Source organism: Alnus glutinosa, chromosome 14 (assembly GCF_958979055.1).
Source record: "Alnus glutinosa chromosome 14, dhAlnGlut1.1, whole genome shotgun sequence".
NCBI lineage: Eukaryota > Viridiplantae > Streptophyta > Magnoliopsida > Fagales > Betulaceae > Alnus > Alnus glutinosa.
In genome coordinates this window covers 23,941,498-23,960,453 of record NC_084899.1, presented here as the reverse complement: position 1 = coordinate 23,960,453, position 18,956 = coordinate 23,941,498, and the positions used below count along the sequence as shown (strand labels likewise).

Sequence of the window (18,956 nt, the reverse complement as noted above, 5' to 3'; positions counted from 1 at the left end):
GCCCTACCAAACAGGGGACTAACTTTTTAATACTACCATATTTATACCTTTGGCATCTCTAATTAAGAAGGGTTTTAACCAGCTAAATAATCATAACATAAAGACATTGTTCAATAAAACTATATAAAAGCGCATTAAGATGTGTGCTTAATTAGGTTAACATAGTATATATGAGAATTTTTTTAATTATTTGTCTTGGAGCAATCAAACATTCCTCTCCTATATATATAATTTTGATTTAAAAATTACACTTGGCCCTTATTCAAAATTAAATTTGACCCCGGCCTCCCGAAAAGAAATCCTGGTTTCATTGATATATTCTCCCGTCAAACTCCATAAATTACAGTATAGCTATATATATATATATATCCATCTAATCAACAATATTTGAGCTAAGGAGAGATTTACATTTGTACATCTATTAGCTATCCAAAGGAGAAAATCATCCCATTTTAGCCAAGGGGTCGATCGGAATGTTGCACTTCTCCCACAAAGTATGGTAGATGCAGGCTGAGAAGAAGCACGAAAAGAATATGTGATCCAGAGACTCACAAAGAGCATGCACTTCAATAGAGTCATCTTATTTCTGTAAGAATTGAAATTCGTGGCTTGTTTAGAAAAACTCGTACTTCTAGTATAGTGGGTTTTTAACGGAAAGTGAGTATACTTTTGAATTGCTTACATTATTTAATCAAAGGTAGGGACATTAATAGGATACTAATCTTGGCCAAGAAGCCTCACTACAAAAAACACGCCAATTAGTGATCAACGTGCTTGTTGGTGTCGTTGAATCACGCTAGTTAAGGCCCTAATTAACATGGCTGCAATTAGGTGTATGCCGTTAAATTACGGCTCATTCTAAAAGCTCAAGTTGATAGGAAGAGAATCAACACGTAAAATATTTAATTGAACTGAAAAATGAATGAAAAGAAACAAAATTTGAACCCATTACTATGATATCAAGTTAAATCACTACTCATCTCAAAAGCTTAAATAGATAAAACTTGATAAATTTAATAATTTAATTTATATTTTTATATATGCGAATTGACAATCAACAAAATCTCACTATAGAAAAGAATCTTTACTACTGATAATTAATTAATTTTATACAAATCCCCATTAATGCTGTATACAAAATAAAAAATAAATAATACACTACGCACAAACCTTCTAATATATGCAATCAAGCATAAGTTGTCCCTCAAAGCCAAACACAACATATACATTACAAATAAACAAATTCGACCGGGCATGTGTTTAATTTAATATGTATATATAAAGTATACAAATATATTTATATATATATATATATATATGTAATATTTCATAGGAAAACCATGCTGTTGTCAATCTCAAATCTCATCTCCTCCAAGTTGGAAGCTGGCGCCCCGTTTTCCAAACTATTTGCTTCCAAACTCATGTCCCATAAGAACCCATATTCATCATGATCAGTACCTTTGGAGGAGATGATTTGATCGTTGGTACTTGTAATTTCCTGAGAAAACTGAAGGAGATTTAGCAGGGAATTGCTGTGGTTTTGGCTTTGGTTTTGGTGAGATGGGGTTGAGGCAAAGGAGGTGATCATCATTTGGTTATACACACAAGGCATGGTTTGGTTAGTTGGAGGAGGTGAATCACAAGCTCTAGTGCTCTCAAACGTGCTGTTCTCCGAGTTTGGCATCATCATACCCTTGCTTTTGTGAAACACTCTGCACAAAACCCAGTCCTCCTGTCATCAAAACCATATCATCAATTTCATAATACATGTGAAACCAAAAAACACACACATGCATCAAGTATTATAGTGTTGTGTCCTGACACGACTTATGTTGTCTTCTTTTCGTCCCAACTCTATTTTTGGATCAATGGCTGACATGCAGCTTATGTTACAAACGAAATGGACAAGTTCTATGCACCCTAGCTTGACTCCTCTATCTCTCTTGGATAGAAATTCTTGACAACTTTACTGCCTGAATTGTTTGTCATTTCATCAGTAAAACATGAGAGATTCTTTATAGAACCTAAGTTTGGCATGTGGGCTCACGATAAACTCTCTCTCTCTCTCTCTCTCTCTCTCTCTCTCTCTCTCTCTCTGTGACTCTGTGTGATGTAACAAAGTTAATGGACAACTTTCATCCACTCTCCATGGAACTTTTCTGTGGTTAAGATTCTCTCTCTCTCCGCGTAAGAGTGTACGTGTTGGTGTGCGTGTTTGCGTAATAGCGTACATTAATTGGAGAGCAAAATTCTTTGAAAAAGCGGCATGAATGAGACCTTGGGAGGCATATGTGGGGTCTCCAACCGAAACTCATGCATGATCCAACCAGTTTTGATCCCATTGGGAGCTCTGTTCCGATAGAACACCAAAGTCTTTCTCATCCCTACGATCTCGCGTGTCACTGGATCCACCACCGTACGATCCTTCCCCGTGGCTTTCCAGTATCCAGATGTTGTTGCCCGATTGGTCCGGAAGCCTGTGGCGTATTTGCGGTCCCTGAAGCTGAAGAAGTACCACTCGCTTGCATTCAGCTTGGCCACCTCTGAAGTCCATAAACACATGGGAGGGGGGTAAGTTTAATTAGCATTTAGATGAACATAAACTTTCATCAAAGTATATCAGAATTAATGAGTGCTAATTGAAATTTAAGATTTTGAGATAAATGATGATTTAACATATATGGTATCATAGCCATCAGCTAATTACGCCCCTAGCCCCTACCTACATTTTCTTCATGGCTGAATCCAGTTCCACCTCCACCAGCTACCTCCATTTTTTCCACTTCTTTCTTGGTATCAGGGCATGCAAATGTTTTGAGTTTAAACTTAGCATTCATCATTCATCTCAACTTTTTTAATTATATATTTTATGTGTTAGACCTCACTTATTAAGGAAAAATTTAAGCTCATACGTAATAGTGAGTGTTAGAATATAAATTAAATAATTAAATTTTTTATTTTTTATTATTAACTTAAATTTTTAAGATAAACGGTACGTGATACCATAAATGGCTGAAAGCTGCATGAATGTTTGCTTCCCCACTTTGTTGGGAGTTAGACTAGCATGATACATTAGGGAGATGGCAAGTCTGTGTCACATAATTAATGAGTTATGTCTAAGGAAGCTAGAGCTGTGGTTTCAAATTCAAGGAAGAACTATATATTTTCTGAGGACCACTAGGGTTTATAGGCGATTTCATGTGTAAACATCAGTTTTTGGATGTTCACTTTTTCATTTCTTGGACTATGAAAGGAATCCTTTAATCCATATGAGCCGACACCTAAAGCTTATGAAAGAAGTTGTCATAAAGAAAAACATTTTACTTGAATACTAAGACAAGAATTAATATTCTTCCCCAAAAAAAAAAAAAAACTAAGACAAGAAGGTTCAATTCAAGTATAGATAGTTAATTAATACCCACCTAAGGTTTTTTCATTTTTGGCATATATAACTCATATTTCATATATATCTGGAGAATCTTATCCTTTCAACCCACTATGATCTATCCCATCCAATATTTTACCAAGTAAATGAATTCGGAGTTGGAAAATAATAATAATAAAAAAAAATCCATTGGAAAAAGTGAACATATTCCAAAAAAATAAAAAACTCAACACAGATCACTCGGCCACTTTTTCTACAGTAACTACCCAACAATTTATCATCGACAAGCCCAAAAGATGATTTCCACTGTACGTGAAATTCCGGTGCTCGTGATCCGGACCACCCATATGAACTTGGTCCTATCGGTGGTCATGGAGGAGTTAGATGCATGTGCCGGAACTTCCAGCGCACTGGCCGGAGACTATCTTAATTTGGGTTGGCAGCCCGCCAGCTGATTAATGCATGAATACAGCTAGCTGAGCGAGAGAGAGAGAGAGAGAGAGAGAGAGAGAGAGAGAGAGAGAGAGAGAGATACGATCACCTACGTATATTTCTCCATGCTATTTCTATTCAAAGGAAGTTTATTTGTATAGACAGCCTACTGCTGTGTTAGTGTTCGGCAAGCCGAAAGAGTTGCCATTAATTAGAAGTCAAAGGTACCTGAAACTTCCCCGTGATTTTCCTCGTGAATTTTATTGTCGGTTCTTTATTTATTACAATGACAACAAAACTAATTAAAGAAACATATATATATGCATGTATATCTACTCACCAACTTAGCAATCTCTCTCTCTCTCTCTCACCTGGGTCAAGTTTTGTCTGCTCTTTTGCGTAGCAACTATGCCAACATGTTAATTAGTCTGCCTCGTACAAGAAACTCAATAATTAATTTTGTGTTTTCTCTGTGTCTTCCCCCATGCTAAAAGCTAGCATGAATAGCAGAAAAGTACAGACTACATATATAGTTGCTCTAATTTTTATCAATACATTAATGATTGTTTCATGATCATCAGTTATATAAAGAAACGAATTATAAAACAAAAAAGAAACGGCGGAAACAAGAACTATATATCTTGAAACTGCCATGAAAATATATGTATATTAACGAGAAACAAAGATTAATTTCTGCAGCAGAATAAATAAATTAAAGAGTTCGTAATTAACCACATGGGAAAACCTACCAGGAAGCTGCCATGGCTCACATGTATGCAAGTCGATTTCCATCAAAGTACCCTTCAAAACTTCCTCGTTTGTGATCTTTTTGTAAAGATAATGGCAGACCAACTCCTCATCACTAGGATAAAACCTAAACCCGGGAGGGAGTGCAGCTCCAATGTCTCTCAGCCCCATAAAAACGATTTTTCTTTTGAATTTCACAAAAAGCAAATTGTAGGAGATGGAATGTGGATGGTTTTGATCGAAAAGAAAGGTTTGATTTCTTTGTTTGGGATTTCGAAATATTATTGTATTGAGGGAGAAAGGTTGGTAATATATATAGATAGTTAGGATGATAGGTGCCTTTGCCGGTTAGAATTTCTTACAATATTCTGGCAGGCCATGCTTGTGTAAGTACTGGTTAGTTATGGTAGGAAGTTTCAAGAAAAACCAAAGTTACAAGAAATCTTCCAGGAGTGGAAGAGTTCATGCAACATATATAGACAAAAGCCACGCAAGTTTATGAGAGAAACCCTCCAAAATACTCCTTTTTTATTTGTTCCATCTTTATCATTATTATTATTTATTTGTACATTAATTCAACAAGGTTAAGAATATTTATGGGTAATGGAAAAAGGGTCAATTTGCGTGGGAATTGAATCACCTACCATTCATACTCATTCACGATACATATGTAAAACAGATAATTGATTAAACAACCATATCCATCTGATGTTTAGATTCTGTATATGATTAAAATATTATTTAATTTACTATTTCTTATTCACTTTTTTATTTTTATTTTTATTTTTTATGTTTTTAAGGATAAACGTCTATTTAACAATATGATATTAGAATAAAAGTCTCGAATTTGAGAGTTTGAACCCACATAAAGAAGGGTGTTAAAACATTAATTAAATGATTAAATATATTATTTTTTATCGGCTTAAACTTAAAAAATAAGTGATTTACCGGCCACCTCAGATTTCTTTTTTATCCTATGTACTAAATTTGTGAAAAACCCCAAGTTCTTTCTTGGTTGGATCTATATATATATATAGATATCCTCATTCCTTAATCATTGTTATGAATTTTTTAGCATCAAACAATATTATGTGATTCTTGGTCTATATTGCAATTGGGGGGAGCTTAATTAAAATCGTACCAATTAAATACTTGGCCGGAGTACATAGACGATCAAGTGGCTAGCTAGCTAGATGTATATCCTATTGCTAGAAACCTGTAATTAAAGAAGAATTTCCATATTGTAATTTTGCTAATGTTGCTCATCAAGTGGCTGCTTATCCTATTTATTTTCCTAACAAATAATGAATTATTTGTATGGATTGCTAGCAAGCCGCCGGACAAATAATTTGGAAAAACTCTTATAAAATTTATATGTTTAAACAGTTCTTAATTAAATTACTCCATCAAACACTTATATAACGTAAATTGAACTCTCTCATAATTAGCTACGTAAAATTTCAAACAGATAATTGGTGACATAGCTATTCTATGATGATCAGCACGCCACCCCCTTCAACAATATCCCCAGAACCATTTTTCTTGTAAGCACGTGAACCATTTGATCAATCGCTCTGTCCTGCCTGCCTACAACATTGACAGCTCAAAAGAATAAAAAATTAATAGCTGGAAAAGAATAAAATAAAAAATTGAACATTAATCATGGAACTTCGAAGAGTCCCCTCTGTTCCATTGTCGATCTCAGAAGAGTACCTTTGGATTGATGCAATCGTGGGGCACACAGAGTGTCTTGGGTCATGGCCCACTAATGATCTCCAGGCCACCATACATATGCCATATGGTACACTTATCTCAATGAATTTTGTGGGTTTTGTTTCCTGGTGAGTAATGTTAGAAAGGCAATAATTATAAGGCAAATACGGACAAAAGGATGTTTGTCACAGCATGTATCTTCTTAATGATAATAATTAGGTCACTATATTATAGACGATGACTGGACTGGGGTCACCATGGTTAGCTAGCACAGTGGGGATTGAAATAATGGAGCTCCAATTTCAGTACTATATCTGAGAGTGACAGAATAAAAAAAATTAAAACAGAACCCTAGGAAGTTATAAGGATCTAACAGGCCGGGGTCGTTACTTGTGCAATGGGTCAGTGGCCCCCTTTGGATAAAATAGGTCATTTACGCCATTGAACGATAAATATCTACCTTATATATGTGGTATGGAAAGGAAAAAGCGACGCGACATGCAGTCATTAAAAATGGTTATTGGATAGGATACTGTCGGGAACTTTAATTAACCTATCCATCAGTCATAATGCAAATACTACCGTTTTTATTATAAATTTTTTACAAACTGACACGGCGATCTATCATATCAATCGTGAAAATGAGGATTATCAAGTGATGATGAGTAGGAGTATTAATGTTATACGTACACCACACTTTCCGATGTGATACTGTTGATGTGATACCGGTACGTAGGGTCTCATTAATAAGGCAGGATAAAACAAAAGTGTAGTTTCTAGTATTAATTTCTTGATGAGTATACTACATTAATATCCTACAAGTATAACTCGATCTACTTAATTATGTGACATTAATGTCAATTTCCCTTTCGAATTTTTTATTTTTATTATTTTTTAACAATATATGCTGATCAAAATGTGAAATAACACTGTCACCTCAATATAATGAACTAGTGGTAAAATATTAGTGCGGTACGGTATAGAGTATTACTCATGACGTGATAGTTCACATGCATGACATTAATTTACTATATTTACAAACTGACATAATAATTTACGTGACAGTTACCTACTATGTCACGTGAGTTTATAAGAGATCGTAGTAATCCAAATATATATATTTCTTAAGGTATATATATATATATATATATGTAGTCGATATTTTTCCGTATAATAATGGAGAACAAAAAATGGGTGGGCATTTTTAGAATCAAATTGAAGATGGGCCACTGAGTTTTCTTGAACAAATTGTAAACTAACTAAAACTCATGGTGATAGCGAGAGGATGACTCAGGTCTAGCTTACTACAGCAAATTATGATTTTGATAAATTATATATCTCAAAAAAAGCCCTAAATTTACGGGGACCAAACACGCGCCGGAAGACATGTGATTCCACAAATTAACAAAGGTACACGTCATAGGTTTTTGACGTATGAGATTATTCTGATCAATTAAATCATGCCTGTCCCGACCAAGCAAAGATAATACAAATGATTGTGAATGTTAGGGTTAGGGTTTTTTTTCCAAGGAGGGAATTTTTGTTAGGTGTAGATGTCGACGATATGTTGGAGAATGAGTGACGGCTTGATATTCCTCTCTTGGGAATTGAACCAATAATACAAGCTCCTCCTCCTCCTCCTCTTATTCAAAAATTCATTTCCATAAGTTATGGGCTCCTTTTGGTATACCCAGTCATATATGCACCCTCTTTCGTCTCCAATACGATCCTCCCTATTTATAATCGTCTGATATTGAGAGATCTGTGAAAGAGAAATACGTACCATATATATATCACAACAATATTTAAAAAATATCATATATATTATTTATATATTCATTTATGACAAACATTAATTAAAAACTACACGTCTATTTCACTTTGTTGATGTGATCCTATAATAAGCCATTGAATATGTCATCCATTGTTAAAAAGTAAAATGCAATGGATTAGCAATGTCACATCAACAAGGTGTGATAAAAGTGTGCCGTTATTTGGTATGGTTTAGATTTTATTTTGTTACTTCTAATGGTGTACATGATGTGTCGTGTTATTTTAAAAATTTTAAATAACGTAGTAACATATATATCATTAAATTAATTTGTAAAATTTAACTTAGATAATGAAATAACTCATTTTCATCGCTCGATCGAAATGAGGAGATCCTATCAACAAATAATTTGCATACTTTTAAGTGGGTCCATTTTGATTACTCTAGATGATCATATAATTATCCAGTCATGTACAGTATCCACTCAAAACCTGCCAAGTAAGCGTGTCCATGCATTGGCACAAACAGCATCCTTAATTTTCCTTTGCATTTAATTAATTTTCTTTCTGCAATTGGCTGGTATCACCATCAAAATCAATTCTGTGGGCTACACAATAGGAAATATAATATTGAAGGTTATACAGGTTATATATTATTTCAATGATTAATTATCCTAAGATTTGCACAGTGAGTTGACAAGCAAATCTTTCAATTATTTTATTTATTATCTATTCAGTACTCTTCAGTTAATTAACAATAGGACCATGACATCAAAGGAATAAACATAATGTTCTTCTTCTTCTTCTTCTTCTTCTTCTCTCTCTCTATCTCTCTCTCTGTAAACAAATATGAGATGACTCACAACCATAAAAGACCATGAGCATGCAGGAAAGTACTCCAATGGTGAGGAAAGAATTTTTTGGCAGAGAGAGATCAGAGAGAGAGCTATCACTCTTTATTTGGCTAGCTACTAATTGCTTCCACAGTTGCAGCTTGAAATAAATCAGACCTTTATTTCAAAATCAAGCTCAATTAATGTGAAAATATATGTTAGTGATAATTTGTTAATTAATTTCCAACTTTTACCAGAGAATAAGCCAACTTTAATTTGGCTCGTATATTCAACAAACAGCTTTTAGAAAGTTGATATCACATTGGCTTTATAGACTTTTGATGTACGTTGCAGGTAGCAAGGGATCATGGGATGAGATTATTGCATGGGTATCGATCATCAACTCGATCGCTAACACTATTACAAAACTTTATCTTGAAAAGCATTTCTTTTTTCTGGGCTTATCAAAGAAAAGCATTTGCTTTTGAAAGAAATGACATATTGCATATATAATATCTAAAATATTAATAATTAATCTCCATTTAATTTGTGCTTTAAATTCGTGAAATTATCTTCTCGATCTGAAAAGGCCGTCTTGTCCTCAAGTACATTAAAGAAAAGCAGATCTAGATCGAATAATGTAATTGTTTAAATTGATCGAGCAAGATCTTAAACAAATCAGATCGAAATACATTATTAAACAAATTTCCAGATCATTAAGTATACGTTAATACTTTACCCATTATTATAGAGAAATGTCTGCCTCAAAAGCTTTCTTAAAGAAAAGCAAATTTTCTCTAAATATTATCATTATCAGGATAATTATTAACTAACTGGAAACCAGCTCTTTCAGGCTCTTTGTCAACGAAGCTAGCGTACGTAGCATGCTGATGGCTTAATGTTAATAATATTGTAGGCTAATTTACCATCAGAAGGAATTTTACACAGTACTCGAATAAAATGGCACTCTCAATGGATCGATACATGATCATTAGTCATACACGTACACCCACAATTTAGGCCTTTACGTCTTTTTCATACTTCAAAAAAGAAATTGAAAAATATGTAATTAACCACATCAAAAGATTCGGTTGATCGATAGCTTGAAAACGTGGGAAATTGATTTCTACAAGTATAAGCTTCGTCGATCACGCAGGCCGGGACTTGATGTGATTGGGAATCATAAAGGAAATCTGGACAATGTAATTTCTAATATATATATATATATATATATATATATATATATATATATATATATATATCTATATATATATAGTAATTAATCATATATATTTTAGAACTGATCAGCTAGCACCTAGCTATATATTATGACCTATAAATTAAGAAAAACATAAGTCGAGTTACTCTTGAGGGTTTCGATCCAACATTGTGCATGACTGCATGGCTAGCTAGCTTCTCTTATACATGTCAAAAACAGCAGGTAAAGTCGTTGCAATAGTTTGCCGACTAAGTTGGCGAGAAAGAGTTGACAACAAGACCTTGATATAAAATAATGTTATTCTTATTATTAGTGTTGGGAGGACAAAAGAGAGAGAGAGAGAGAGAGAGAGATTTAGACCGGATGCAATTAGTTGTATATGTATGTATCAAATGCAACAAAGACACACCTAATGCAAGAAGGCGGATTGGTTAGGTCCCCGTCCTATTTGAAATAGGTATCCAAACAATCTGGACAATCTGGGCAAGCACGCACCCTAGCAAGAAGGATTAAGGGTGGCAATTTATATTCGTGTATTGGGTTTAGGTCGTGTCGACATGAATATAAAATTATATAGATCAACTCTAATCCGATCCATTTAATTATACGAGTGAAACCGCTCAACCCTAACCCGATAATTTCTTGTTATACTCGTATTGAATTTGTAGATCATGTAAAAAATTGGCAGCCCTATATGTCGCATGTCGGATTCAGGTTATATTGATTCATGAATATTAGATTATATATATAGGTCAACCTTAACTCGAACTATTTAATTAAACGAGCCAGACCTCTCAACTCTAGCTCACTAATTTTGTATTGAATTTGTGTTAAATTTGCGGATCGCATAAAAAATTATTAACTCTAAATAGGACCCACCTACCTTCTTAATCTTACATTAATTGTTTATATTATGATTTAAACATTAGGTAGAACTCACTCTTGAAAACTGGCTTGCAAGGAGAAGGTAAACGCTTATATACACATGGTTAATTAGATTATACTTAAACCATGTCGGATACTTATGATCATAATTATCATACCAGCACTCTGCTGAATCCAACGCCCAATGTACAGCAGCAGGGCGCTCACTCTATTCTATAGGTCGTCCTCTCCGTGTGTCAAACTCGTGACGCAATAACTAGCTTTGATACCAAATGATATAAATTTTGACTAGAACTCGCTTTTAAAAACGAACTTGCAATGAAATTAAGAGTGCTCAAAAATTTATTATATTTAATTAAGTCATACAAAACACTTAAAATTGTAACATATTACATAAAATTCAAGCAACTCATATATTACACCCTGTATTCTTCTTTTTTTCTTTTTCTTTTTTCGATGAATAAAATCTTTCATTGAACAACTCCAACTTGTAATATGTTACACCCTATATTACAAAATTTTTGTTTTTTATATTACACCCTATATTCCTCATCCCAAAACGAGTGGGGTGGCATAAGAATAATTTTGCTTGTTCAGATCGATGTGACACATAAGTCCATATATACATATATATATATATATATATATATATATATGGCGTTGCAAGCCTCCTTAATTTGGCGACAGGTGGCCATGTTATATATACATCGAGTGGCCAGGGTTTCTGTAGATAGAGAGAAAACGTGTATGGGGAGGTTGAGGTAATGTGCTACACGCCAGCTTCTTAACAAGCGCCGCAAACGTGGATGAACCCTCAGACTCAGAGAGAGAGAGAGAGAGAGAGAGTTTAATTAAGCAAGCTAGGTACGCAGGAAAATCCATGCATGAGTATCACATGAGGAATTTTTGGGCGAAATTATTGAAGACCCACGTCCTGTAAGTGCAACGACATTAAAAATCAAAACAATTACCACCATACAGGCTTGGAATTTACGTGGACGCTGATTGATGCATCCAATATTATCTGCTTGCTAGGTTATACGGAATTTAAGACCCCCGGCCCCTAAACCGTAGCCTGCTGTCGGTGTATAGCTAGCTGTTAACACAGAACTATAAACAGAAAGCTATATTTCAACCTACACATTCTCTCCTGATCACCTGTTCTTTTCCCTTCGAGTTTGCATCTTTGACGTTAACCTAATCCAATCAGTCTCGTCGATCTCATTGCTCCTTCTGCTCACTTCTTGATCTTGCTGACTCATGCGCGCTATATATATATATATATATATATATATATTTATTTATTTATTTATTTTACATATTTTTCCTCTTATATTTTCACCTTCCAATAATAGAGAGAGCACAAACAGTACTTGCTAGATATCACAGTGATAACTAGAATCCGTGATTCATAAAAGCTAAAAGCAATCACTAGTTTGATCACATGTTTTCATGTGGCGGCTCAAAAAAATCGAGGCCTAAAGCAAAAGGTATAAATGATTAGAATTTAATTTAAAAATATTTCTTCTAATTTTTTGTGATGTAAAATTACTAACTATCAAATCTTTATATATATTCAAGTTTTGTTGATATGTTATTTTCAATAGATATTGATTAGTATATATATAACTAATCCATTTTATCTTTATTGTAAGATAGTTGATTGTAACTAAAATTTAATTAATTGTGTACTAAAATCAACAATATGGCCGGTGATGATAAGTGATTGGAACTCATAGCAATCATGATCGACCTATAAAATGAACGGCGCCTGATGGTAAGAACAAAATATAAAACATCAAAGAAATAAAGAATGGTAGAACTAAGAAATTAACAAATTATTATATATTAGAAATAATGAAAAAGAAAAAGAAAAAAATATATATATATATAAAAAAGAAAAAAAAAAGAAAAAAGAAGTGGTTCATGCTTTAGTTTGGAATCTTTTAAGATTTTAATTAAACATGCTATATATCACTTGTGACGTCCCACATCGCCTAGGTATGAGAATGTGTATGTGCTTATATGTATATTCGCATCCTTCTTGACACAACGCGTTTTAAAGCCGTGATGGTCATGAACCTATCAGAACTCCGCGCGCAGTTAAGCGTGTTTCTACAAGAGTAGTACAAGGATATGTGACATCTTGGAAAGTTTGGTTTGTGGGAGCCAAAAGTGGATAATATTGTGTCATGGAGGGTGAGTTGTTACAAATGGTATCTAAGTCATTGCCTAGCCTAAGATGGGGGGAGCGTGCACAAGCCCATGAGGGTCGCTTGCGGGCACTCGTTGAGATGCTAAGAATGGAGGGATCTCATGAGAGTCTCCAGCGGAAACACTGGGTCCCAAAAAGGAGTGATTGTGACGTCCCACATCGCCTGGGTATGAGAATGTGTATGTTTTTATATGTATATTCGCACCCTTCTTTACACAACCATTTTAAAATCGTGATGATCATGAACCCATCAGAACTCCGCAGTTAAACATGCATGCTTCTGCGAGAGTAGTATCAAGATGGGTGATCTTCTGAAAAGTCTAGTTTAGAAAAGCCAAAGCGGACAATATTGTATCATTAAGGGTGGGTCATTACATCAGTTATTTTATTTTACTTTTTCTAAACCTTCATAGCATGTTAAATGATCTCTTCTCTGATCATTTTGTTTTTCTTAAGGCCTTTTACCTCTCTTTCTTTCTTTTTTTTCTTTTTTTTTTTAAAAAAAAAATTAATATAAGACCTATTTTTGGGGGAAGGGGAAATTTATAAATTAATTAGGGGCCTTTGGCGGAGGCCTAATTGGCTTTACTATTTGAGCCGGCCCTATGTCAGCTTTGCATTAAGAAGTTTATAAAGGAATATAATCATGAAAAGGAGAGGATGAACTAAAAGGTAATAGAATAGAAAGAAATGGACAACACTACGACAAAAAAATTGTCTAGTGGTTCAATTCCTAAGATTTCAGCTTTACAAATCACAACTTCAGGTTAAAACTTATCAAATCACTCACTAAGTTCATATATACCGTTATCAAATGACTCCCTCTTCTATCACTTCTATTAACTTTTTAACAGTGATGAATGTGTGGCCATTGGACTACATCACGTCCAAACTATTTACTCAACTAGCTTACCATGCAGGATGTGCCACATCATCAACACACTAGCCAGCTCTTAAAAAAGTGACATATCAACCATAACTAACTAAAAAAAAAAAAAACCCTAATGTGGAAGGGAGTTGTTGTAGGAAAGAGTGGTCGAACACCCCATGTATTGTGGTAGGTCACCCACACAACAAATGGAGGTGGGCGTGACCACCCCAGCCACAATAGATAGGGGTAGCCGTGCAGTCACCCCCTCCCACGCGGATTTTTGTTTTATTAAGTTATAATTGATGTGTCAATTACATAGCATGTCCCACCGTATAGTGTATTTGATGTAAACTAGCTGAGTGAATTGTCTAGAAACGTGTTTTCTTCTTAGTAGACATGACGTGATCTCATGGTCATATGTCACTCATCACTGTTAAAAAATTAACAAAAGGGATATAGAGTGAGTCATTTGATCATAACGGTGCAAACCTTAGGAAGTGATTTGATAAGAGATAAAATCTCATGGATTACTGGAGCATTTTTTTCCCAAGAATATTTTCCTTTCCTCTATTTGGATGTTTAAGATAAAAAGTAATTAAAAAAAAAACACTTAATTTAATTATTCTATCATCTCTTCTTCTTCTTTTCATTTGTGTCTTTTATTAGTTAAAGTGAGTAAAAACAAATTAAACATTTCACCCATTGAATGTCCATTCCCTTTTGATTTCATCCGAGTTGGGCAGAATGCATATAATTAAGAAAGGACAAAGTTTTCATTCAAATTGAGTTGGAAAAAATTTCTCTAATCAAGTCTATTAAAATAACATGTCTTTAACGCATTAAAAATGCATGTGAGATTCAAATCACATATATATTCTAATTAAAGCAACACGTACATGTCCATTTAATAGAATAAATTGAAAGAAATTCATCCAACATAATTTAATTAAAAGAAAACTTTAAAAATGAAGTGGAAAATAGGTTCCATTCTGTCTATTTATTACCTAAAAGAAGAAGAAGAACAAATGGATGGTGGACTGTATCTATTAAATATTCCTTCCATTTCATTCTATTCCCCATCCATCCAAATGGGTCTTTACTCGTGAGGGTAAAAGAATTGAGAATGTTTAGTTCGCAACAAAATAGCAACACAATTATCTAATAATTTTTCATGTTTTAGAGACAGTCGTGAAACAGAAAAGACACGCGTTGGAGGGTGTTTGGCAGTCAGGAAATATTGACAACGAATATTTCAATAGCTGTGCATCAATCATGGATTCTTCTAATCAAACACTGATTCTAATGTTTGTGGCCTACCATCCCTACAATTATAAATTATTAAGGTGTTTTAAGTTATACAGCTAGCTGGGATCGATGATCGATCTAGACAACGTCAGTAACGTTAGAAATTATATTTTTATCTCACAATTATCTCGTAATACCGATGTGACAGTCTTCGCCAACTCTTATATAAGCCTTTTTTTTTTTAAAAAAAAAAAAAAAACACAAAAAATTTAAACGGTTGGTTGTGATCACTGCCACATCAGCATTGTGAAATAGTTGTAAAATAAAAATACGGTTTATAGCTAGCATCACTTGAACATGCTAGTAATATTTGAAACTACATATTTATTTCATAATAATTTTACAATACTGATATGACAGTTCCAACTAACATTTGGATCATTCATTGTTATATATATATATATATAAGAATTAGTCGATTAGTCGAGACTGTTATATCAGCGTGATATGATAATTGTGAAATAAAAATGCAGTTTCTAACGCATATTTATCCTACTAGCTAGAAGTTTAAACTAGTTGTAAAATTGGTATAGGAATGATTGGACTAGCTTAATCAAACCTATAGCTAATTATTGTTTTCGAAAATCTTTTCAAACCTGCAGACTGTGTGGTCGTTAGCATTAGATATATGCCTGATCAGAGTCCAATCAACCTGAACTTCACCTTGACCTATTGTTATCAGCTAGCAAGGAAAGCTTCACTTCATCTAAGCTTAATTTTCATCGGATTCTAATTAAATGATGGTATATTTGGAATAGACTGAATAGTATATTTAATCCGATTTCTGCAGTGGGTCCAAGTTTCTTGTCTTCTTTTGAATCTTTTCCTTTTCTTGTTTTTTACCCCTCCAAATTTAATAGGTATGTGATGGAAAATATTTAATTGGGTTACATTTTTACCACAACATTAAATTCTAACGAACTCATATGACAATTTATATTTTATAAAAATAAGTGTTTGACGTGGTAAGTATCATACGAACTGTCATATCAGTTTGTAAACACAATAAATATTATGTAAACTATCATATAACAGTATATATTTTAGTGTACGTATGGCTAACATAATAAGTGTCACCTAAATTTATAAAAAAAATTCGTAATAAAAGATGTAGTTACTAAAACCCTGATGGAACAATTAGACAGGGAGAATAGAAGAATTGAGAGAGAACTTCACTTATAAACCTTGAACTTTTACCCATTTTGAAAGAAGGTACTTAAACTTTAAAACGTTTCAATTTATGATCTCCATTTTTCAGAAAGTTTCAATCTTAGTGCATCATTAGAATTTTCAGTTAAATCGTATCAAAATTTCCAAAATACCCGTCATTATTTTTAAAAAAAAAAATTATAAAATTTTTCATTGAGGCATGGATAGTTTTGCAAATTCCGTTAAATTCTAACCAACACCTAAATCCTAACAATTTTTTTCCTAAAAAAAGAGGGGTATTTTGAGAATTTTGACAGGATTTAATGAAAAATTCTAACAGAGGACTGAGATTAAAACTTTCTGAAAAATGAATACCCTAAATTGAGACATTTTAAAATTTAGGTATATTTCTTTAAAATGAGTGAAATTTTAAAAATTATAAATGAAGTTATCCAAAAATTGATTCAAATGGCATTCGACCCAATTTATTTGTCTAACTAACATGGAGAAATGAATTCTCAGCATGTACGTGGTTAGTTAAGGAGCCTGCTTTTTTTAAAAAAATAAAAATAAAAATTAAGTTTTTTTTTATTTATTTTTATTATTATTATTTTGTTTTGGGTCTTTTGGTACTATTTCTACGGCTGAAGTCCAAGGCACTTTAATTGTGAAATGGGCTGGATAGGCTAGTTGTGTAAGTGGTTCTGCTAGGGTTGGCTTGGAAACTGATTCTTCTGTGATATTAGGATCTGATTCTTCTGTGATCATTTTCTATTTATAGATGGAATCAGATACTAATTTGTTTTCTTGTATAGTTTGATTTTATTCTGTAATTTGTTGTATAAATTCTCTTATTGCGTTTCCTACTTATTCTGGCCGTCTTTATTCAACTAATACACAGAAATATACATATTCAGTTTCAAATTCTCTATTCTCTTGTTTACTTCTAAACCAGCATTATTCTAATTTAACAAGAGTTTCTGCTTAATTTTAAACTCGTTCTATGTAAATCGGGTCAACTTAAGGGGCTGGGTGACATATTATTAAGGATAAAGTTTTCTTCCGAGTTGGATCGAATGAAGTTTTGTCAACTCGGTTTATTAAAAAAACACGTAAGAATTAAAAACACATGAAAATACGTGACAATTTAATAAATTAAATTAGATAAATTTTTCCAAACCTAATTTGAAGTAAAATTTTGTCCTATTTTTAATTAAAGAATGAAGTCTCTAGTTTGATCAACTTTTTGCTATCAAAAAGTTGATACGTGGGCAGAGTTTGGCTCCTTTCTCAAGTAAGAAAATGACCATTATTTTGTATTTGCTTTTAGATTTTTGTAATCGTCAACATCAAACATGAATTGAAAGCAGCCCTATTAAACCCTAATTGGTTCCATAATTTAGAACAAAAGTATACGGATCTGAATCATGTGATGTTATAGGATTAGTCTTTCACAACATCATGTCAATATGAAATCATATGTAACGGTTTCAAACTATTAAGCATATGACATATGCTCCTTTTTCAACTCAGTCTATTAAATTAATAATTGTTCTTAAAGTACGTAATTTTTACACGTATTTTTAAAAATGTATGTAATTTGTTAATCTTATTAAAAAGTGAGAATCATATGCTCTAAGAACAAATGTCAATTTAAGAGACTGAATTTCTTCCGTCCCAAGTTGAAAGAAAACTAATCTTCTTTCATTTCTTACCGTTTATGTTCTTCTGACTTGAATATGTTAAAATCACCGTCTACCAAAAAAAAAAAAAAAAAAACACATAAAATATACACAAATTCTGTCACATACAACATGGCCAAGATTGCACGGAATATAAAGTATCAATTTATGTAGGTGTATTCATATATAATATAATATACAATAGCGTTTTACTTGTATGACTAATTTTACAGTTTTTTATTTCCTAGGCAAACTATGGAAAGGGAGATTAATTACTTGGATAAATCTTTCCTAATTTTGATCCTAATGGAAGAAAGAATTGGGGATGAACCGGGAATGCTTCCGAAAATCCTTCGAGAAGCAGCCTACTTTACAACCTGACATGCTCGGTGATTAGCACTCGTCGAACATTTTCATGGCAGTCCGTCTTTGAAAAAGTTAGAGTTGCTGGTGGATCGGATATCTTCAATGATGGGAGCGAAGTTCCAATCGGAGAAGAGTCCGGACTTGTTGATGGCGAAAGTGATTGTGACAGAAAAGATAATAGGCCATTTGAGTCTCTAAAAACTGCTGTTGCAACAGCATAACTTGGTCTAATTGTTACATCAAAAACTTGCGTTCAAAAAGCCCCCCCGGGGGAGGAGGGGGTCCCCTGTGCTCCTAATAAGAGACTAATTTTGCAGTTCAATTAAAAGATTTGAGCTTTACACGGGCGTGCCTGCATAACAGACACGTTGCCAAGGGAAAGCC

At 33.5% G+C, this 18,956-nt stretch overlaps 1 protein-coding gene across 1 annotated transcript; it reads right to left on the bottom strand.

Annotated features, from left to right (window-relative positions):
• Positions 1-1,098: 1,098 nt before the first annotated feature.
• On the bottom strand, positions 1,099-5,204 carry LOC133857590 (NAC domain-containing protein 21/22-like). The gene is made up of 3 exons (XM_062292857.1): positions 4,567-5,204; positions 2,278-2,543; positions 1,099-1,732 (listed from the first exon to the last, which is right to left on the bottom strand). The coding sequence occupies exons 1-3, from the start codon at positions 4,733-4,735 to the stop codon at positions 1,328-1,330; spliced, it is 840 nt and encodes a 279-aa protein (XP_062148841.1). The 5' UTR covers positions 4,736-5,204; the 3' UTR covers positions 1,099-1,327.
• Between the last annotated feature and the right edge of the window lie 13,752 nt (positions 5,205-18,956).

What these genes read in the sequence shown, in the direction of transcription:
- LOC133857590 (XM_062292857.1), bottom strand. Translation starts at nt 4,735, where the DNA reads ATGGGGCTGAGAGACATTGGAGCTGCACTCCCTCCCGGGTTTAGGTTT. An exon ending in TGAGCCATGGCAGCTTCCTG is followed by an intron (nt 2,544 to 4,566) that starts GTAGGTTTTCCC and finishes TATGGACTTCAG; the next exon opens with AGGTGGCCAAGCTGAATGCA. An exon ending in CCCCACATATGCCTCCCAAG is followed by an intron (nt 1,733 to 2,277) that starts GTCTCATTCATG and finishes TTTTGATGACAG; the next exon opens with GAGGACTGGGTTTTGTGCAG.